Source organism: Sorex araneus, chromosome 4 (genome assembly GCF_027595985.1).
Source record: "Sorex araneus isolate mSorAra2 chromosome 4, mSorAra2.pri, whole genome shotgun sequence".
Classification (NCBI taxonomy): domain Eukaryota; kingdom Metazoa; phylum Chordata; class Mammalia; order Eulipotyphla; family Soricidae; genus Sorex; species Sorex araneus.
The window spans coordinates 80,427,575-80,450,934 of record NC_073305.1 but is presented as its reverse complement, the minus strand read 5'-3'; the positions used below and the strand labels follow the sequence as shown (position 1 = coordinate 80,450,934).

The 23,360-nt window shown below is 41.7% G+C and overlaps 1 protein-coding gene across 2 annotated transcripts in view; it reads left to right on the top strand.

Moving 5' to 3' along the window:
• Positions 1-23,360, top strand: part of CLIC5 (chloride intracellular channel 5) — a 167,623-nt gene that overhangs the window by 105,371 nt on the left and 38,892 nt on the right. For both annotated transcript variants that reach the window (XM_004605947.2, XM_055136185.1), the window contains exons 2-3: positions 15,766-15,875; positions 22,213-22,338. In XM_004605947.2, coding sequence (XP_004606004.1) covers positions 15,766-15,875; positions 22,213-22,338 — 236 coding nt within the window. The remainder of the gene's footprint in view (positions 1-15,765; positions 15,876-22,212; positions 22,339-23,360) is intronic.

The window sequence follows — 23,360 nt, the reverse complement described above, 5'->3', positions numbered from 1 at the left end:
CGCATGGAGTCTCTACTTCATCTGTCACAATTCAAATGAATGATGCAAATGAAAGATTCCTTAACACCCCCTTTCTCCCAGCCACACTGGAAAAATGTTTTAGACTGTCTGCTCTTTCAAGATCATCCCTTCTAATACATTTACTTTATATTGAACAAACTCAGGTCCAGGGAGAAGAAAATTACATGCCCCAAACAACACAATTCTTTTTGCCAACATTAGATTTGGAAAACAATACATGTTTTTTTTTTTTTTCAAAACTATCACTGTCATTTTTGTTGTTTTAGGGGTCCCTTGTGAGGCTTCCAGCCGGCCCTGAAGTAATTTTAAGCATATGTTTTTAAATAGAAATTAAAGCATCTTTTTGGTAAGAAGCACTATCTTTTCCCTGAACACCTAGGGAATTTTTAGTCAGTATTTGTGAATTGCAGAGGTACCATACTGACTGGATGTGAAAAAGGCTAGAACATCGGTAAAGGTATGCATGCCTGGTTTTAAGATTCCAGGAAATTACTATTTTCTTTCCTTTTCTGGTTCTCCACTCATCAACTGGTAGAGACCTAAAACTCCAACCCAAGGGCTTTATACCCTCTGCTCCCATCTGGACCTTAATTCAAAAAACTTTCCAGAATTCATGCTTATGTGTATACACTGAGTTGGATTTTGAGAAACGGAAGTGGGAAGTTGCAACCATGACTAAGAGTGACAAAGGGAACTAGGAGACACATGATGGTAGAAATAGTAAATCCAGGAAACACAGGGCCCCCAGAAAACAGACTTTTGAGTGCTTTGTGGCTTTTCCTATCATTTGACTGGCATTCTCTTCAGGAAGAAAGGGAAATAAAGAATTGATGCTTGGTTTTCCCTGATCCAGCATGGAAGACGAAGGCAACAGCTTGTGGTCCCCTTAATAGGCATGATCAAACAAAGGCCCCAGACTCATGCTTGGGTGATCGTACTGCACTGATGTCGTGACCTCTGTTTTGCTTGAATGAATTCTATTGGGCTGGAGCGATAGCACAGCGGTTGGGCCTTTCACACGGCCTTTCACGCGGCCGACCTGAGTTCGATTCCTCCGCCCCTCTCGGAGAGCCTGGCAAGCTACCGAGAGTATTGAGCCCTTGCAGCAGAGCCTGGCAAGCTATCCGTGCGTATTGGATATGCCAAAACCAGTAACAATAAGCCTCCAATGAGAGACGTTACTGATGCCCGCTCGAACAAATCGATGAGCAACGGGATGACAGTGACAGTGAATTCTATTACCCTTCAAGGCCCACAGCTGCACCCCACTCCTACTTCCCCTGAACTCTCAGGTGGGCTTCTGAGTGCTCCCACTCCACCCATACTAGATCATGATTGCACTTTTCAGTGGTCCCAGCGCCCACTCCAGGATCTGTCACTGAGCAGGCTTAGAGAAGATGCTGGTCTCACTTGTGGAATTTTCCTAACCAACTATACATTGACCACACATGTTTGGGGACAGAGCTAGTCTTTTATTGCTCCACAAATCCAGGAAAGCAGAACTGATATTTTTATGAGATCCTCATATATTGGTCCTGGATAACAGCTCTGTGCCTAGGGAAAGGAAGTATGGTTGGATTATGTGAGAGCTGGGCTGAGAAGATGGGAGTTTTGTGCCCAGTCACAGAACTCTCTGCTATACCTGGGACTAACTTATTTCAGGCATGTAGAGAAGGTGCAGTTCTGAGGATTCTGGTTGGCAGGGGAAGCTCTGGTTGTTGTTTGTAGCTGTGCAGACTTGCAATTCTCCAGACATCTTAATCCAACATGTGCTCTCCATTCCTAGAACCACTCAAAATGGTGCTCTTCTTGAAGGTAAAGGAGATGGAATAAGGAGATAGTAAAGGTAGGGTAGAAAATACAAAGGAAGCATGATCTGAAGTATGTTCCAGGTCGGGGTTGGAAAAGCTGAAAAAGATCACAAAGGACATGTCAGATGGCCATGTGATGTCAGGAATCTAACGAGGGATGACTGCAGAGAAGACAGGTGCCTTAACATGTGTAATTTCTTGCCAAGTTTTCTTTTCAGTGTGCTCCCTATGTGATATTATTGTGCATCTCAAATTGTGTGTGAAACAAGGTCAAAAGTCACCAGATCAGGCTGAAAATTAGAATCACCTTGACAGTTCTGAGGGGAAAGAAATGCTCATCTGAATCCTACCCTGCAATAAATCATATCTGAGAGTGGGCCCAAGCAATGGCATTTTAAATGAGTGTTTACATAGAATTGTCAAGTCTTATAAACATGCTTGGCCAACATATTATAAATAATAATTTTGCAAAATGTTTTCCAGAAGGGTCTAGATTTACATGACCCCATTTAAATAAATCTCAGGACTCAAAATTGATTTTAGTGCATAAGCTTTTAATCTGTCATATTTGGAAGTTTGGGGTAAATGAGAGCTTACTGAATCCAACAGAGAGGCAGATGACAGATTTTGCAAATTCTTTAAAGTCTTTCCAAACCAGTTTATGGCATCAATGCTGTATTGAAAACCCAGCGTTCAGACAGTCAGAGCAGAGGGCCAAATGAGTAACTATCATGGAATTGCCACTCAAGGATCTGAAACACCAGTCTCTGTGGGAGGAACAAGGCTTGGTGGTGTCAATATACTCTTTTCTGGAATAAGATGGTTAGAACTTCAGGCTCATTCCATGGAAGTAGGGGAAATGAATTCATGGTCAAAGCTGGAGATAATTTATATAGCATCTTGAATAACAAATAGAAAATATGTTGAAGGAGGAAAGCAACACTTTTGACAGTGTCCTAATATGATAAAAGTATGCTTCCTCCCTGAGGACTGGTCTTCTCCAGATGAGGCCAAAGTGAGATGTCTTTCTTAAATGAAATCCATGTGAGGGGAAATTACATTGGTTTGAGGAGGTAGTATGTATTGCTCTTTGGTTTCTTGTTCCTTGGTGCGGCTTTGAGGTAGAATAATTCCAGATTTCAGTTTTCCTTTAGAAATCATGGGAAGCCACAAGCAGGTCCCAAGAATGATAATCCTATAAATATTTGTGACAATATCTCTTGAACATTAGAAAACACAAAGTTTTCCATTGTGCTGCAATAGAAAACCACCAGGAATCTGTCACAGACCTGAACGTTCAGTTTCATGACATGGATTTCCTTAAGCTCCAACACTTTTCATCTGGGCCTTCTGAACAACCTGAAAACAATGTTTGATTTCAGAATGTTGCTCTGGGCAGAAACTATAGAACAGCGTGCACGTGGCCATGTTATACCAACAGCTAACCAACTAGGACCCATGTTCCCCAAGACTGTCCCTGCCCACTGGGACACTACTTAGGAAACATTCTTTTCTAGCCCAGTGAGCAGTAGCCATAGTTATGCCTGTGTTTGTTTTCTCTGTTGAATGTGTTTCTCTGTACACAGAACCCTGGGCACCGAATTGTTGTTTAATTTGTGTGCCATCAGAGAGAGGCCTACTGACTTGTTATAGCATTTCAAAAACAAGAATGTGTAATTAGCTCTTCCTAAATGTTTGTTGTCTGTGATCATAATGATGACAACTATAAAGGCAAATACGATGAATTTTATACATTTTATCATCCATTCATATGACAACATTGCAGCATAGATGAATTTCTATCCCCCCCCCGCCCACGCACACAGAAGGAACCTGAAGTAGGGCTCTGACTTACTTTCTCAGTAGCAAACCATTCCAACCTTTCATAGCTTTAAACAATGACAATGTTTATTTTACTCATGGACCTGCACTCTGTCTGTGAAACAAGGGAAATGGTTTGTTTAGCTTTACTAGGTGTCATTTGGGGAAGCTCAAAGGCTGGGAGCTGGAATCATTTGAGTGTTATTCATCTACATCTCTGCCTTATGAATGTCAACTGAGAGCCTAGGTGGGACCATCAGATGGAACATTATGTAACACTTCTTTATATGTTCTGGGCTTCTTCACAATTTAGTGGCTGGAATCCAAGGACAAACAGCGCAAAGGACAGAGTAAGCCAGGCACAATCTGTATAGTTTTCCTGATTTGGTCTCAGACAGAAGTCATACTTTTTGACTTTTTTGTCTTTATCTAGACAATTACAAAGATTCACCCAATTATAAGAAGAAAAAAAATATAAAATCCACTGCTGGAACACATGGGACTGGATATAGTATCGTAGTTACTGTGCAAAAAATCTAGAATGCCATATTAGATTGTGTAAAAATCTAAAATGCCATTAGATTAGATACCCTGGCTAATACAGAGCTCAAATTTAAAAGCCGATCTGTCTGACTCTAGACTAGGCCCTTCACAGTATACCAGAGACTTCTCTAAAGTCAGAGACATACAGAGCAATGGAATTTCATTGTTCAATAATATATTCAAAGTTAGTACAACAGAAAAGACAAACTTATAGAGCAAAGATTTAGACTTTGGGACCTCTCAAAACTTTGTGTAGTTTTTATATAGGACCCAAAAACCATTTTTTCTTCCAAAGTTTGGTGTGATTCCTTGGATATGTACCTGGACAGTTAGACTTATTTCTTGAACACCTTGTGGGGGTCTTAGAGTTTCATTTCATTGAAATAAAGCAAAAATAAATCACTGAAAAACCCCATGCATTTCAAGGACTTATTGTCTAGCTTATTGATCAGAAGGGACATTTGATATTTAAAAAATAATTAACAAGGGAACCACAGATGTATCTCAGTGCTAGAAGGAAATCCAGAGTTCAATCCCTGACATAGCCAAATGTGTGTACATATATATATATAAATCTATTACCTAATTTTTACTAAAAAGAACATATAGAGTATGAATAATTAGAAACTAACTTAAATGAAGAAAATTCTAGCATAATATGTTATGTTGGAATTACATAGGATAGGAGATAAAACGAATAAGAAACACTAAACGAAGCAAGCCCACAGCTCCCTAATATTTCTTTTTTTTCTTTCCCTGTCTTTTCATTTGCCACTTTTATTTGTTTGCTTGATGTAATCTCAGGGGATATAAAGCATGTTTATGTGTCTGAAAGTCAGAGCTATTTCTTACTGGAAGAGGATAATAGTTTTTTCAGGAATACATGAATTGGTTCCCAAGTCCAAGAAGGAAGAGCAGTTACCCAAGTGACCAAGATGAGAAAATGGTCATATAAGCATGGGAATAAAAGGTTGACCCATATTCAAGATCAAATGCATAATTTGTGGGACTTACAGCAAAATAAACATGGAAGATCCTTTATTCAAACATCATTTATAATTTCAAGTCAGTAACATGAGGCATGAAGTGAAGTGCAGGACCTACTGAGTATGGATTTTCAGGGTTGTATGTGACTGCTCAGGATAGTAGCTTCCCATCATACATGAGGCACTAGGGGATGAGGCAAGTTATGGTCTTGCTGTGTTCTAAGAAAAAGGGAAAATGACCATTCTTAGCTATATAATAAAAGTGTGTGTGTGTGTCTGTGTCTGTGTCTATGTATGTGAGAGACAGAGACAGAGAAAGACAGAAAAAAAGAGACAAGAGGCAAAAAAATAACGAAATAAGGGAAAGAGGGTGAAGATAGACATGGAAGAGAAAGGAAGGAAGGAAAAATAAATTGCTTAAGCTCAGACAATATTTAAGAAGAGTGTTTAATCAAAACAGGAGAACTGGAAATAGTTTAAAAGACATTCAGGGGCTGGAGCAATAGCACATTGGGTAGGGCATTTGCCTTGCATGCGGCTGACCCGAGTTCGATTCCCAGCATCCCATATGGTCCCCTGAGTACCGCCAGGAGTAATTCCTGAGTGCAGAGCCAGGAGTAAACCCTGTGTATCACCAGGTGTGACGGGAAAAAAAAAGACATTCATTTACTTATTCAAATAGTTCAGATGTGAAAGAATAGAGAGTGGAAAGGAGGGGCCGAGAGAAGGGTTGTTGGCCTTGGGGTGGAAAGGGCAGTGCTTTGTCGGCAACTGTGTGGAAGCCCTGGAGGATGAACACAGACACCTGTCCACACTAGCATAAAGCTCAAGATAGGCTGAAGGGTGCTCCCAGGAAAGCTCTAGTTCAGCACTATCATGCAGCATAAAATGTTATAGGTGACCTTGGGACCTCAGCCTTTATCAGATCAAACCAGCCACTCAGGGTCCAAAGCACTTCTGGACTCTACTCTCTGAGTCAGACACCTCCACTGAAGAGTCTTCTGGGGATGGAGTCAACAGAGTCCTTTGGGTGGAGATATGTACATATATATAGTGGTTTAGCTCAGGGCTTCTTAAGCATTTTTGACTTGCCAACCACTTTTCACCAGCGAAATCCAACACGTGGGTGCTGCCAGATACATCTTAGATTCATTATGCGGTTGACTTTGAATTAAGTTTTGGTCATTGCATGTTTAGAAACCTCTTACTGTTGCCAAGTTTTTTGAGACCACCCTCTCCCATCTTTAGTTACAGTTTAAGAATCTAAGGTTTACCAGTGGAGAGATAGTTCAGGAAGTAAAGCTCTGGCCTTGCATGCAGCTGATCCCGATTCAGATCCCTGACACTACATATGACCCCCAGAACACTCCCAGGAGTCACTGCTGAACACAGGGCAGGAATAGTCCTTGATCTCCAGAGAGTATGCCACCGCCCCTCAACACCTCTTCCCCACAAAGAAGTAAGCTAGGGTTTATCCCACTCTGGTGAGCTAAAGTGTTGATGCCAAATGATGGGTGGTGGGATATCCGTCTCATAATTTGTGTGATTTGAGGGGAGTGTGGGGAGTTTGGGCCATACATAGAGATGCTCAAGGGCTCTTCCTATTCTGTGCTTAAGGATCACTCCTTGCCATGCTTCGGGGACTATATGCGATACCAGGATTGAATTAATTTTTGTAGCATACAAGGAAAGTGCCTTAAACCCTGTGCTAGCTCTCTGGCCCTCAGAGAATATTTTTAAATTCATCTGGTACAAAGTTTTATTTTGTAGGTCAATTTATCTGTATTGTGATACTCAGAAATGGGTGAAACATTATTTTGGGTGTTTCTGTGAATATGTTTTCTGGATGAGATTAATTTTTAGGTTCATGAACTTTGAGTAAATCTGGTTACCAGATTTTGCCTTCCACCCTACTTCTCCATAACATGTGGGGGCCTTGTTTGATCATTGCATGGTGATTCTGAGACATAGATCAACCATTTCCGAGGAAGAGGAAAATTCTGCCCACAGCCTTGCTTTGGACTTGAATTGTGTTTCTTCTTTGAGCCTTCAACCTCAGGTCCAGCTCTGCCAGATTTTGAGCTCACCAATCCTCTACAACCAAGTGAGCCAATCCTTAAAATATGAATCTCATATACTCATATGTAGCTAGCAAACAGATAGGTAACCATGTATACACACCCTATTGGGTCTTTGTTTTCTGGAGAACCCTGATTAATGCACCTGGAATTCTCCATATAGTATTGCACTGTCAACATCTTACACAGCCTGCAATCAACTTTTTGGTCAACTTTAGATAAATGTTGAAAATCCCTGGAACCTCAAATGGATATTTATCACCTGATTGCTTTTGAATAAAAAATGTTAATACATGGAGTCTTCTGTGGCTGCAGAGAAAAAATGAATTATATACCTATAATAACTCCCTACCTTTAATTGGACCACAGACCACTGAGTTACATTCCTGCTCAAGCAAGGCTTACCAACCAAATAATTAGAACAAGCCATTTGATACAAAAAAAACCAAAAAACAAAAAGTAATCCCAGTCTTCATAAGGAAAACTATCTTCCTTCTACAAGTAGGAAAAAGTAGGAAAGTAGGTAACTCTAAATGTCATTGTAAAAAGAAATTCTCTTTTATGTGATATAAATCAGTTTCATGCTATCTAGATGAGTCATTTTATATCCAAAGAAAGTCTTCTTCCCATGGCCTTTGTCATTTCAACACCTGTTCCTGTAAGATAACCAGCCTAGCATAATGGAAAAGTGGGAACCAGAAGCAAGAATTAGATCACTGAGTCTGCCATAGTACCAAGTTGTGCAACCATGGGCAAGGTGGACAACTTTTCTAGCCCTATTCAATGAACAGTAAAGGAAAGAGCCAGAACATTCCATCCCTGAGCTCAGTTCAGCCCCACTGTTGGAGATATATTATCTCCAACAAATTATCTAATCACATGAGTCTTTGTAAGCAGAACCAACAAAATGTAACATAGTCCATGACTTGATTAACTTTTAGAGAAAGTTGTGTTATCTTTCTTAGAGCAACTCCTTCAGGACTTGGCCTTGTCAAATGTTTAATAAAATTCAACCTGCATTTTGAAATATTATCCACTTAAGCAGCTGACCCAGGTTCAATCCCTCCACCCCTCTCGGAGAGCCCGACAAGCTACCAAGAGTATCTCGCCCGCACAGCAGAGCCTGGCAAGCTACCCGTGGATTATTCAATATACCAAAAATAGTAACAAGTCTCACAATGGAGATGTTACTGATGCCCACTCAAGCAAATCAATGAGCAATGGGATGACAGTGACAGTGACAGTGATCTACTTAAGCAATTGTAATAATCTGAGTCCAATCAAGAGAGAGAAATCATATGGTAGTTTAACCAGAGATTTCACATAAAAAATATTTTTACGGGGCCGAATCAGTAGTACAGTGACTGGGCACCTGCTATACATGCAGCCAACCTGGGTTCAATCCTTAGCACTACTGATGGTTCCCCTGAGCCTACCAGGAGAGATCCCTGGCACAGAGTTAGGAGTCAATCTTGACATCACCAACTTTGAACTCCTCCCTCCACAAAAATAGGAGTATATGCAATGATTAAAAAATGATATAGCATATGAAGCAATGATATAGTACCCTGGAATTGTAGAAGAAAGAACAAATGGGGAAGGTATTCAAAACTCATTAGAAAAAACATAGGAGTTCATGGGTTTGGTGAGTCCAGACCAACTGGTCTGCAGTTACTAGGCAGTAGAAGATTGCCATTTAGGTTTCTATTTGGAGAAGGTGGGGGCACTGAATAGTGGGATCCAGGTGTCAGTATCAATGGGATTGGAAGACCCTCAGGCTTCCTTAGAGTCAGCGGCAGCTCTGTGTGGGCCCCCTAACCCTCAGCAATCAGGTCACAGCCTATTAGGGGCTTTGTCTCTGTGTCAAAAGGGCTGCCAAATATTATTGCCAGGCTAAGGCTCCCCTACGGCCCTTGAAAGGCCAATTTCTAGGCTTGTAATTAAAGCAGACTCAGCTACATGTCCACACTCCCAGAGCACAGACATGCAGCCCAATGTCAAAGATTGGGAGAGAGCCACTTCCTTCTTCCTGCGTTGTCTTTCTGGTGCATCTTCCTGGAAAGCCTGACTTGGTGCCACTTTAGAAATGCTGAAATAGATGGCCTCTACCCTCACAGAGCTGTTAGCAAAGGGAACAGGCAGAGCTGAGAGTCAATAAATTGTTCAGTGAAATGTATGGCAAATAAGCTACCAAGCTATTTGGTTTTGGGTCCTCTCTGAATAATTATTTCCTCTCTTGCACCTTGGGCCTCCAAGTAGCTTCTGGAGAATTTACAACATCAACACCTTGTTTGGAGATGAAGCTCTGTGTACCAGCCCTGTTGGAAGTATGCCAGCAAACTAACACTCTTAAAATGTTTTAGAGGACTCCTGGAATTCCCAAGACCCTTACAGGGAGATTGGATGTCAAAACCTTGTTCAAAGTCATATAGCTTCTCACTGGGGTTAAAACATTTTGTGGGCAGAGTTGCTGGTGTTTTTGTGGTGTTTGTTTTGTTTTGAGGACACAGGCAGGGTTCAGGGTTTCTCACTCTGTGCCCAGAGATCATTCTTGAGGGACTTGGGGGACCATATGGAGTACCAAAGATCAAACCTGAGTCAGTCACAGGCAAGGCTAGTGCCCTACCTGCTGTGCTATCTTTCTAGCCCACTGTTAGTGTGCATCAATCAAAGTGGTGATGTACACAGCTCTGAGTCATAAAAGTGCAGAATACAAAGTCCGTTTTGTCAATGATGACCTTCTTAAAGAAATAAAACTGTCTATCATGAAATTATGCTCCAGCCCTTGAGTATATGTCTTTGAAACACACTGGCTGATGAAATGGTAAATGCTTATGTGAAAATGCATGTAAGGCTCCTTAACTGTATTCTGCAGGGCCCTGGCTGTCTAAGGAATATGTTTGTGCAACTTAGCCCAACTGAATCAGTCATCCTCTCTGGAAAAACACAGTTTTCACTTGAAAAAGCAGCTGGCATATACAAACTTGGGTCTTTCGGGCTTAGTGTTTTCCAGACATTTCCTGGAAAATCAATGAAATGATCTTGTCATTTCAAGGATAACAACTTCCAGTAATTATTGCCAATGATAAAATATAAGTTTTCAAGAGAAAATGAGTTTTGGAATACATGTATCTGTTACCATGAGTTTGACAACTGCTTTTTACTTAAACTTTCCTGATGAGGTTGGTGGCAGGAGATGGAAGTCTCTGTTGGGATAAGCAGAGAGATCACGTTGCTTTGGGAGAAACTATTAGGGTGTTTGGTTTGGAGTGAAGTGGGAGTTTTTTTTAATAGTTTATTCTTTTGTATCATGCAGAAATAAAGATATGTGTATGGAGCAAAAACAGGGTGAGCAATTTTGATACTATATAATGAAATATATCAGCAGTTAGAAGATTCTTATGACTCAATGAAGCACTATTTTCCACGTGATGAATGTGTGATACTTAAAAAATCATTCATGAGTAAAAGGTCCATTCAAAATGCAAGAGAACTGAATGGGTTTTACTGAAACAGAAGAACTTCATTGATAGGGTTTCAAATTCCACCTATCAACTAAGCTCTAAAAAACTACCACTTGATGAGTTTCAGTTTGGTATTAAGGAAAAGTGCCCACAATTATCTGAAAAGGCTATTAAATTACTCCTCTCTTTTCCAACTACATATCTGAGTGAAACCAGATTTTTTCCATATGCTTCAAGCAAAAAGCCAAAGACTGAATACAGAAGCCTAATTTTATTAAATCATATAGTAAAGATTTTGCTAAAAATATAAGGCTTTCAGGAACTCAAGTCTATGGTTCAGCAACATAGGCTGAGCCATAGCCTTGAGTAAGAGGCTGTGAGTTCAATACCTGGTACCACACCACACTGACAATTGCGAGCCTAGCAAGCTGCAATAGATGTGCCATCCTCTAGCACCACAAATGTGTCCTGAGATACTATATCAACAGCAAAGCAACAAATGTAGACACTAAAATAACAAAACCAATAAGAAGAGAAAAGAAGGGAAGGGGAGGAAATATTGTCACTACCCTCCTAAATTTTTAAATGATAGGGTTTCTTTGCATTCACATATGTCATTTATGTTAGTATGTAATATATTTACTAGGACCCTATGTAAAGAGTAAATTGGTGAGACATTGATCAGGCTTTTCTTTCTAATATAGCAAAACATTGATCCCAAAGTCTTTGGGATTATCAGTAATATTCAAAGGTCTAAAGGATTCTGAGAACAAAAATTTTGAGAACGGCTATTTTAAATATTTTTCAATTAACTTAAATTCACAAAATTCCCAGAAGTTATATATTCTGTGCTTTGGGATATGAGAGGGAAGTGATTTCCATTTATTGTGTCATCCAAAGAATCAGAGACTGAGATGCATCTCAAACCCTGGCCTGTTAATTAACCCAAGTTTTTTTTCTCCTTGAAACACTATTTAGAATGCCAATGTCTGAACTTTGAGAAAGTCAAGGAGCACTATTACTCTTCCCTCAATACACAGCCATTCAAACAGCTAAGTGTACTAAGATTCAGGCACTAAGGCAAAAATTAATAACTTTGGGGGGATGGGAGGCAAGTAAAATCAAGTCATCCAATTGAAGAGAGACTACAATAAAGGGAATATTTCATAGCCTATGACTTACTCAGCATATAGCACAGAAGTATAATCTCACAACCTATAAAACTACATTATTGTGGCATGTATAAAATTATATGCTATACACTGGTTCATTAAGCTACCCGGGGCGTATTCCATATGCCAAAAACAGTGACAAGTTTCACAATGGAGATGTTACTGGTGCCCACTTGAGCACATAGATGAACAATGGGATGACAGTGTTACAGTGCTGTAATGGTTCATGATATTTTATGCACTATATTAGGATATAGAGAGTATACTGTGGGTTTATAGCTGATTTCAAGTTGTGTGTACATGCCCTGGGCCTGTGGTAAAGCAAAATTTGGAACTTGTGAAGTTTGTCCATAGTTGTGAGCAGCAGAGTTCCTTGTGACATTTTGTGCTCTTGTAAGTTTCCTAGAGCTGACATGAGCTGCGTGACTGCTAACAATAGAAAATTGTTTTTTCCCCAGTTCTGGAGGCTGAAAATGTGTAGTAAGGGAGGTCTGAAATATGCTACAGTATAGAGGAATCTTTAGGCTGTTATGCTAAATAACTTAGGTCAATAACAGAAAGATAGGTGCTGTGTGATTTCACTTGTATGAAGTATAAACTAGCCAAAATCATAGAATCCAAGAGTGGAATGGTGACTGCCACAGGTAAGGAGAGAGCAAAGTGAATCACTGATAGAGGAGGTCGAGTTTCGTTTAACCAGGATGTAGAAGTCCTAGAGGCCTGCTATAATGTACTATACCCTGAAATTTTTCTTAAGAGGGTAGATAGCACATTAACTGTTGCGACAACAGAAAAGAAGAATCTGGAGACAAAGATAGTAAAGGTGAATAGCAGACCCCTCAGATTCTTTGGACTCCTTCGACAATTGTGGTTTAACAGGCTGAGGGTCAGAATTAAAGATGATAGTGGAAATGTGAGGAACTGTGGAGGCCGTGACCCTCCGTGCAGACCACACTGCACCCTAACCCTCACCCCTGTGACCTGGGCTGGGTTAAGACCAATCTGGACTCTCAGATAGGACTCCAGGCATAAAGGTTCAGAGCACTAAATCTTGGTGCTGGCACATTATACACCTGAAACCCTACCACGAGTGTCTTTGTAACTTTGTAAGTCACCGTGATTTAATAAAAAATAGAAAATAGCACTAACTCTGGAGCCAGTTCTCCCAGGCTTGACTCCAGAATTCCTTGGCAGCTTATTTACTTTCACTCATTCTGTGCCTCAGTTTCCACATCTGTGAAAGATGATAATATCCCACTTCTCACAGAAAGATATGAGTTGAAATATATGTTGGATCAGGGAGTTAGCATAGGAATTGGAGGGAGAATATGCTTTGTATGTGCCTTATCTGATCCCTGGCCCCATGTGGCCCCTGGGTACTGCTTGATATGACAATGGTGGTGCAGGTACTATGGACCCAAGCAGCGAGCTTTGAAAGTGCTGCTGTACTCCTGAGTATTGCTAGGGGGATCCCCGACCCCCAAATTATGTTAAGCACTTAAAATAGTGCCTGGCACCATAAATGTTTGCTGTTATCTTTTTGTCCAGCCAATGAGAATCCTAATATTTCACTTGTTCCTTCTTCAGTTCCTTTCTCCCTTCACCATCTGAGACAAAATGGGGTAAAACTTGAGCAGACTCTGGCTGTGGCTTTTGATTTTGCTGTTGAGTCCTGCCTAGTCACCTAGTGATCAGCATCGAGGGAAAGTCCCTTTTTGATATTGTATTCAAGGAGTAAGACAGAGGCCCAGGTACCTGTCAGGTGCCTCTCTGAAACTGACATCACCCCTCGACTTAGCAACCAGGCTATTATTAAATTAATAGCTGCCAGAGTGAGTGTGGCTTGATGGGTAACTTTACCTCCTTTGGGCAGGAGGGGTGTTCCCCTTGTGCCCTCCCACCTTTCAGATTTTACATAACGAAGCTCACGGTGGGTGTCTCAGCTGCTCAGGTCTGGGTCTGTTTCCAGCACCGAGGAAAAGTGAGAGCTTAATAGGCATGGGACCTCTTAGTGGAGTGAGGAGAGAGGTAAAATAACTGTAATTTCATAGCAATTACCTACAACCAACACTGTCAAAGGAGCCCGTTTTCCATTATAAACCTGAGCCTCTGCTGGCAGCAATTTGCAAGATAGAAATAAGCACACAATTCGGCTCTCATGTATGGAAGAAGGCAACACCTGCTCCCTCATCAGAAGCCACTGCCAAGCAACCCTGGGGGGGCGGCGGGGGAAAGAACATGTTGAACTTGAGGAATGCAGTTTTCCCCCATCTCTTTCCAAAATTAAATGAAGAAAGAGAAAAATCTTAGCAAATCTCTATTCTAAAATATTGGTTGGAGTGTTTGCAGCCTTGTGATAAGCAAGCCTGGGTGTGGGGCCTTTCACTTCCCAGCAGTGTTGGATGGGACCCCTCTTTCCAGGGGTGCTAGCATGAGCTAGAGCCATTGGAGGATTTCATTAAGTATGACATAAGGGCTCCATAAATTAATCAGTGGAAATAATAATTTTCAGAGGCCAGTTCCCTAATCTTTTGGCTTGTTAGATATTAATTCTTTTTTAGAATTGATGCTTTACTATTATTTGGGGACAAGTGGGTTCAGCCATGCCCAGTGGTTCTCAGGGCTTACTCTCAGCTCAGGGAGTAGGTTGGGATCAGGAATCACTTCTGAGACTGCTCCAGAGACCGTATGCAGTGTCAGGGGTTGAACCTGGATGAGTTGCATGCAAACCAATTGCTTTAACCTCTGTACAGTTCTCCAACTCTGGACATTAATTCTTTAAAGACTTTATGTTTTTTCAACCCATTTAGAAGTAAAGATGGATTTACATTGTTAATATTTAGGAAAAAAACATTCCCACAGTTTTGGGAGTCTACTGAGAAATGTAAATGTAATAAGTTGAAGTAGGCAAGCACTCATTATTGTTATGTGTGTGTGTTCCTTTTTTCTCATCCATCCCACAGAAGACCAAAATTCCTGAGTGAAGACATTTCTGAATGCCCTATGCAATTTTCTCCAGTAGGTAGTTGTTTTGTATTTGTTTAGTAAGAGTAATATAAACAGAGAGGTTGTATTAACATTGAAGGTCAAGTATTAGAATGAAGTAGGTGCTAATTAAAATCTCGAATCTGCTGACTAATCTAAAAGAAGATGGGGATTAAAGTCTGATGTATTTGTACTCATGACATTACTCATGTTCTCATGTACTCATGGCATTACTGGTGAGTTGAGGTATCAAGCATAAACTAGAACAGTATTTCTGAACCATATGGCCCCTGTGGACCTCCTGGATATTAGAGACCATGGTTGAAAACTGCATAAATGGGGGAACATGGCAAGAAACTAGGGGTCCAATCAGCAGGACAGAGAAGTCACAAGAAGGAAACAAGGTCAGCAAGAGGCCACAGTCTGAAAAAGACTGAGACACACTGGACTAGAAAGTTTCTTGGAGCTGTACCAGTTGGTGATGTAACATCATTTGTATTAGACTATATAAAGTTTGACACTCTTTTCCTCCTGTGAAGCTAAAGTGCTACTGGCTCAAAAAGTTATTATTCTGTATAAATATTATGCTAAATTATCAAGTCTAACCTATCACGATTAACTCTAGTCTATCATGTTAAAATATCAAATCTGCATAATAAATGATCAAATTTAGCTCAGCATATATTTAGAGCTCTCTCCTACTCCAAGTATTGCCTTCCATAAACATTAGGAGGATAATGATGAATAATTTGGGGAAACTGCCCTTTGATACTAGACTGGAACATTGAGTCAGTTGTCTGATGAATATTGGGATGTGATAACCCTATACTCCTGCTTGCTAATATACATATACCAACTTGGGACTCTGCTTCTCTTCATTGTAGGCTGGAACAGATGGAGAAAGCATTGGCAACTGTCCTTTCTCTCAGCGTCTCTTTATGATCCTCTGGCTGAAAGGAGTCGTGTTCAATGTCACCACTGTGGATCTAAAAAGGTAAAGGTCACATAAGTGAGGGGTGATCTATTTAGTTTCAAAAACAGAGAATCTCCCAGAGGGAAAATGATTCCTTCCATGACTCCCAGTATGGCTCCTGCTCTCTCCTTGCTGGGAAGATTGTACCTCAGGGCCACACCAGCTCCAAGGGACGCTGCAGAAATGAGTTCTCACCTGAGTCCGAATTGAGTTAGGAAAGAAGAGAAATAAAGCTGCAAGTGGCTGACATACAGAAAGGGAGCACAGACACCTGGAAACCTCAGAGCTGGCTGTTATAGTACTAGGGACTCCTAGTACCTCATCTGGGGGACCCTTGCTGAACTTCTGTTGTGAGAGCCCAGGCTTCCTGGGAGGTAGGACTCAGATCATTTCCCTTGGTTTATCCAAACCTGGTCTTTAGAGACTTCTAAATTTCTGGTTCTAGTTCTAGATCAGAATAGAGCATTACTGGCTCTCTGTTTCTAAGGTTCTAAAAATCCTAGGCATCAGGTTGGGGAGATAGTACAGCAGGCAGGATATTTACCTTGTATGTAACTAACCTGGGTCAAATCCTAGCACCACATATGGTTCCCAGAGCCTCAACAAGAGTCATCCTTCAGTGAAGACCCAGAAGTAATCCTTGAACAGGGTGTGGCACAAAACAAAGATCCCTGACATCAGTTATTCCAGAATGCATATTTTTCCTCTCTTTGCTTTTTTGTTCCTCTCTTCTATCTGTTCTTCAAATGTTCAACCACTGGGGTTCTCCCCCAAGAGCTTATCATTTGTCTTCCCCTTATTCCCTGGTAAATGGGACCATTCTCTAAGTCATTTCTCTTGCCACCTCCTTTGTCAATCAGTCTCCTAGTTCAATTCATTCTCACCAGGCTGCAGTCTCTTTTAAAAAAATTTTTTTTATTAGAGAATCACTGTGATGTACAGTTATAAACTTATGAACTTTTGTGTTTGCATTTCACTCATACAGTGATCATTTACCCATCCCTCCACCAGTGCCCATTCTCCTCCACCAGTATCCCTCTCACCACCCCACCCCATCCCCCACCACCCCTCCCTGCCTCTGGGGCAGGGCATTCCCTTTTGTTCTCTTTACTTTTGGGTGTTGTAGCCCAGGCTGAAGTCTCTTACGTGTAACTCATTCATCCATTTTCAAAACCCATGCCTCAGTCAGCTTGAACCTCACCCAGGAGGGCTACTTCGGTGCTTCCTCTTCATCATTCTTGTTTGCTCTCTCTCACTCTCTCTCTTTCACTGTTTTCTCACATTCATTCTTTATATATTAAATAATTCCATTCTTCCTAACCCCAGTTCTTCCTAATCCTAGTCCTTACCAGTCCCTTAATCTCATTGCTTCCTGTGCTCAGAATAATCAAATCTTCCCAGCACCCAGATGTTCCATCTCTGCCTTAGAGGCTCTCTCCCCTTCCTGCCCGGTTGCCATGTGTTCACTTCCCACCTCTGTGGGCCTCATCCTCTAGGCATGCCTGATCACTGCAGCCTCATGACAGACTCCTCCAGTACCTATTATTTTCTGTCCTGCCTTCATGATCACCTTTCACCCAGCTCTGAGAACTAACAGTCCAATGTTTTATCACTGGTTTGAGTCTTCCCATCAAAAGTCACAGAATATATGGAGCCAATATGAAAGAGGTATTATATCATCATTTTATACAAGAGGCTGAGACCAAAGCACTTATAGGACTTGCCCAAGTCCAAACTAAAATCGGTGTAGCTGCTACTAAAAACCCAGTCTCCTTGGTCCAAATTCCTACAAGGCGGGTGTTCTTAAAAGCTCCACTTGTTTAGTACTCCCAGAGCCAGCACGCAATGAAACTTAAAATCTTGCACATGCCAGGCATGTGCTCACCACTTGTACCATCTCCCTGGGCTCATAGATTAGGGTCGAAGTTTCTTTATGGCATATCTGCCAGAGTGACTAATACAACCTGGCTCCCAGCTGCTCTCTGTCAGATAAATTACCCCTCTCAGCTTTGCATTACAGACTGTGATAACTCAAGGGAGCAGGAGATGTTCGCACAGCTGAAGAGCACATTTTCCGTCCATGGGCGAAAATGGGGAGGTGCTGGATCCCCTTGGTGGAATGGCCCTGTGTGTTCTCCAGAGAGGGCACTGCCCACATTCCTCACATGCTTTCCTTTGCCCTTTCATATCTTTAAGCACAGTTAGCCTGCCCACACCCTGTGGGGCAGCCAGGTGAGTCCTGCAACTCCACTTTCGTAGATAAGAAAGCCCTCTTCCTATCACAGAGAGCGAGAGAACAGAGAAATGAAACTCTATGTGTAGCACTGACAGGCAGCCAGCCATAAACATGGATATTTAAAGGTGACTGTAGAAAGTATGTGAATATAGACTGATTAACGAAATATATAAAACATACAAAAATATAATGAAGAGTTAAGGAGTTGGGTTTTTAGTGCATAATACAGTGAAATTCAGTTATCTGCAAGAGAACTGATTCCTTTTGGCTGGAGAATGGTATAAGGGTTAAGACACATGCTTTGCACATCTCCAATGCCTGTTTGATCCCAACACCACATATTCCCTGGGCACTTTGGCCTGTAATCTCTGGAGTCTGCTGAAGGGGGCCCCTGTATTCAACCAACTACCCAGTTGGTCAAAAATCATTTGGCAGGACCTCTAAGCCTCTTGAGCTTTCCTTGGGAGTCCCCTAGTCCCACCAGTCCCCCCAAATTAAACCCTAGCTCTACCATGTCTTCTTTGAGTGACCTTAAATAAGTTCCTTTCTGTTTCTGAGTCTTAGTTTCCTTATCTGGGCTGTGGGGACACCAGCAGTGTTCTGACAATGTGTGGGGTTGTCAGGAGAGGTAGGGTAGGACTGTCTGGTTTGTGCTTGGCTCCTGTCTCAAGGGAAGAACTCCAGTCTCATTGAATTTTCCCGGCAATCTCATCACTTCTATCCACACAGAACCAGAAATTTAGTCAGGGCAGGAAAAATGAGGTGCAGTTACTACTACACACAGTGGATTTGGCCAGATGAATGCTAATTCTACCATTGCATCTATCAATGCTGAGGTATGGTAATTCCAGAGGACACACTCCACACATGGTTCTCTGAAGAGACAGAAAGAAAAAGAAAAACAGCCCTCACTTCTATAACTCAGAGAGTCTCAGAGAGGCAATCGCAAATATATGTGCGTGTGTGTATGTGTGTGTATGGTGTGTGTGTGTGTAGGGTGTGTGTGTGTGTGTATGGTACGTGTGTGTGTGTGTGTGTGTGTGTGTGTAGATTTTTTCCCTTCTTGCTGAGAACCCCTGCCTGCCTGCCTCCAGCTGTCAGTGTTAAAAAGTGAAAGGCAAGACGTCTGCCTGGGTTGAGGGGCTGGCACTGTGTAAACAGAGGGGCCGAGTTGAAGACCTTTAGAAATAATTTCCATCTTAGTAGGGAAGGAGCTCCAAGTGCTCCAGAATGCAACTGGAGAGTGTGTGTTTGGAGAGCGATAGGGGAGTATCATCGTAATTGACATTCTTCTCGATCCCCTCCCAAATGGATTACGTCTGGAATTTATGTCATTACAGGCTCCTCTTTCCCATTATTTACTTTTGCTCAGTTCCTCCATCTAGTACTTTCTGTGTCTGACTCCCACGAGAAGTATTGCATTCTCAGAGAGCTTTGGGGGTGACTCTAGTCTGTGGATGGCAGGGTATTTCTTGCCAGTGTGAGTCGGCCATGTTCTTGCACCCAGTCCTGGGTATCTCCACCATTATCCCTCCCCTCCTACACTCTCCTTAGTGCTAACCTCTTGCCGCATTTCCCTGCCTGAAACCCTTTCTCCCCTAACCAGGCTCCACCCTGGCTCCTGCCTTCCTACCAGCTGGTGGAAACACAGCTGGGAGCAGGGCCTGGGCCCCCTGTGAAACACTGAGTTTCTGTTCTTTCTCCTGTTTCATGTATTCTTCATGCAAAAGATATCTCCTATTGTAAAAATGTGATTAAATTCATTGACTTTTAAAAAATTAATTCAATTTTTTCTTACTTTAAATTTATTTTTCTGGTTTGGGGCCCATGGCCAGCCCCCCAAGGGTTATGCCTGGCACTGTGCTCAGGAATCACTCCTGGCTGAGTTCAGAGCACCATATGGGGTGCTGGGTATTGAACCTGGGTAAGCTGAGTGCAAAACAAAAGCCCTGACTGATGTATTATCTCTCTAGCTCTCAATTTTTATTATTTTTTTGTTTTAAGGCCATACCTGACTGTGCTCAGGACTTACTCCTGGCTCTGTGCTTAGGGATTATGCCCAACGGAGGCCATATGTGGTGACAGGGATCTAACTATGGTCCTATGCATGCAAGGCAAACATCTTAGCCCATGTATTCTCCAGCTCCTTTATTTTAAATAATTTATTCAATTTTAGTTTTGATATTTAAAAATTTTTAATCACCACAAATTAGTTACATAGTTTTAATTCTTAGGTTTCACATAAAATCAATCCCTTCACCAATGACCACTTCTCTCCCCCAATATCCCCAGTTTCTTTCCATCTTCCTGCCTGCATCTAGAGCCTGCACTTCCCCCAACACCATTGTCCTAACGTTCCCTTCCCTAATTTGTTGGCACCAACTCCAATCTAGTAGCAAGCTTCCAATTGAAAAGTTCTCTTGTCCTTTGTTTCTATTGCCTTTGGGGCTTCTTTTACAAAGTTTCTCTATGTCTTGCATATGAGAGAGATTGTTCTAAGTCTGGCTAACTTCATTCAACAGAATACCATACCCTCCAGACCTATCCACATAGCAGCAAATTGTATGACTTTATCTTTATTTACTGCTGAGTAGTATTCCAGTGTGTCTATGTATTCATAGTTTCTTTATCCAGTCATCTGTTCTTGGGCATTTTTCACAGTTTGACTATTGTGAATAGTGCTGTAAAGAACAGATGTCCTTTCAGATGTCTTTTCTGGACTGTGTTTTGGATTCTTGTGTATATTCAGAGGAGTGGGATTGCTGAGTAGTTTGGAAATTCAATCACTAATTTTTTTGGTTTTTTTTAATGCTAAAAACAGTAACAACAAGTCTCACAATGGAGATGTTACTGTTGCCCGCTCCAGCAAATCGATGAACAACAGGACAACAGTGCAGTGCAGTGCAGTGCTTTTTTTTTTTTTTTTTTTTTTTTTTTGCTTTTTGGGTCACACCTGGCTATGCGCAGGGGTTACTCCTGGCTTTGCACTCAAGAATTACTCCTGGCAGTACTCAAGGGACCATATGGGATGCTGGGAATTGAACCCGGTTGGCCACATGCAAGACAAACGCCTTACTCACTGTGCTATTGTTCCAGCCCAAATCAATCACTAGTTTTTTGAGTAATGACCATATTGACTTCCAAAAAGGCTGGATCAATCAACACTATGACTGATAGTGAATGAAGGTCTTTTCCCCCAATACCTTAACCAACACCAGTAATTGTTCTTATGGATAAGTGCCAGTCTCTCTGGTGTGAGTTCATAACTAATTCTTTTGATTTGCATTTTCCTGTTGATTAGTGATATAGAGCAAATATCACTAACATGATTATTTTTATATGACTATTGACCATTTGTATTGATTTTTTGTGAAAGTTCGTTCATCTCTTCTCCCCATTTTCTGATGGGGTTAGATGTTTTATCCTTGTAGAGCTCTACTGAGAGTATCTCTCCTGCACGGCAGAGCCTGGCATATTCAATATGCCAAAAATGGTAACAACAAGTCTCACAATGGAGATATTACTGCAGCCTGCTCAAGCAAATCTATGAGCAACGAGATGACAGTGACAGTGACAGAGCTCTACCAATGCTTATATATTTTGGATATTTTATCACATGATTGGTGGGCATAACATTTTTCCCCAGTCTCTGGACTATTTTAGTTTTTGTAATTATTTTTTTGCCCCCCACCCCCCCATACTGGCACCCAGGGACTCCCACATATGAGGCATGTGAAACCCCTCTGAGCCTTATCTCTGTCCCTGCATTCATTCTTTTCACAAGTTTCGATTTCTCTGAAGTGTATTTTAATTAATCTCATCGAGGAAGGAAGTTTTTGAAATTAAAGTTTCGGTTCTGGGATTGGAAATGTGGCACTCATTTAAAGGCTGGCTCTCTGCTTTATCACTGGTACTTAACTCCACCTGGAGTTTCATTCCTTCTTAAGTATGGCTGGTTCCTCTCTCTTGATATCTGTGATTTCCTGTGTCATATTGTGTTCCTTCAGAACTTTCTTCAATTTCCCCTGCCGTACACCAGTGCTATAAACCTGATTTTGCTGACCAGTATGATGGCTGGCACAGGGTCATTCACCGTGTGCCTGAATCTTGCTGTCTTTGCAGAAAGCCAGCTGACCTGCACAACCTGGCCCCTGGCACTCATCCACCCTTCCTGACCTTCAATGGGGATGTGAAGACGGACGTCAACAAGATCGAGGAGTTCTTGGAAGAGACTTTGGCCCCTGAAAAGTAAGGAGTGTCCCATTTCTGGAGTTAATGACAGGGTGGGGCCCTGTATTGGAACTAGGACTTAACTAGTGTTAAATCCCTCATCCCATATATATATATATATATATATATATATATATATATTTGGATTTGGGCCAGCACCCTTGGGTTGATCAGGACTTAATCTTAGCTCTGCTCAGGGATCAATTATCTTGGTGCTTGGAGCACTGTATCCAATGTCAGGGATCAAACCATACTTGGCTGCATGCAAGGCAAGAAATGCCTTACCCACTGTGATATCTCTACAGCCCCATTGTTACATACCTTAAGGGGACAGATTCCCAAAGGAGCCTCATCAGTTCAGGGTAGAGGACCTTTTACTCTTTTCACCCCCCAAAGAAAGCCAAGCTCAAAGCTGCTTTGCAAAGGCCCCTCTCTCCCAGCAGACACTTAGTAAAGGAGGCTGTGTGTCCTTCTGAGGCATAGTGATGAAGGAGCTCTGAGAAGGATTTCCCCTACCATTGTCCCCTGGAATAAGTTCTGTTGCTTATATACTTTGCCTGAAAGATTCCTCCATAGGGCAAAGATCCCTGGTTTCAAAAGGGAGCAGAGGCTGAGGGGATAAAAATGGGCCACCTCAAAGAGAGTCCCAAGACTTACCATCATACCAAAGCAAGAACAAGAATCATACATCAGACCAAGCTGGGTTCATCATTAGAGAGGGAGAGAAATCGGAGTAAAAGCAGCTCCTCCTCTGATAAAAGAGTGGGGAGTGGGTGACCAGCACCTGGAGATTTTCTTTGGTTAAATAGACCACAAATGAGGGAACAAAGGACTATAGAAAAAAAGAGAAGAATTCTGGATGTTGCTGGAAGCTCGACTTGGTCATTAACCTACACCATCAGTGGGGCTAAAACCATCACATATACGTGTTTATAAACTGTAACAAGATACCATGGAGAGAAGGCATGTGTGGCTTCCATTCAGAGAGATCACTTTCACTGTCATCCCGTTGCTCATCGATTTGCTTGAGCGGGCACCAG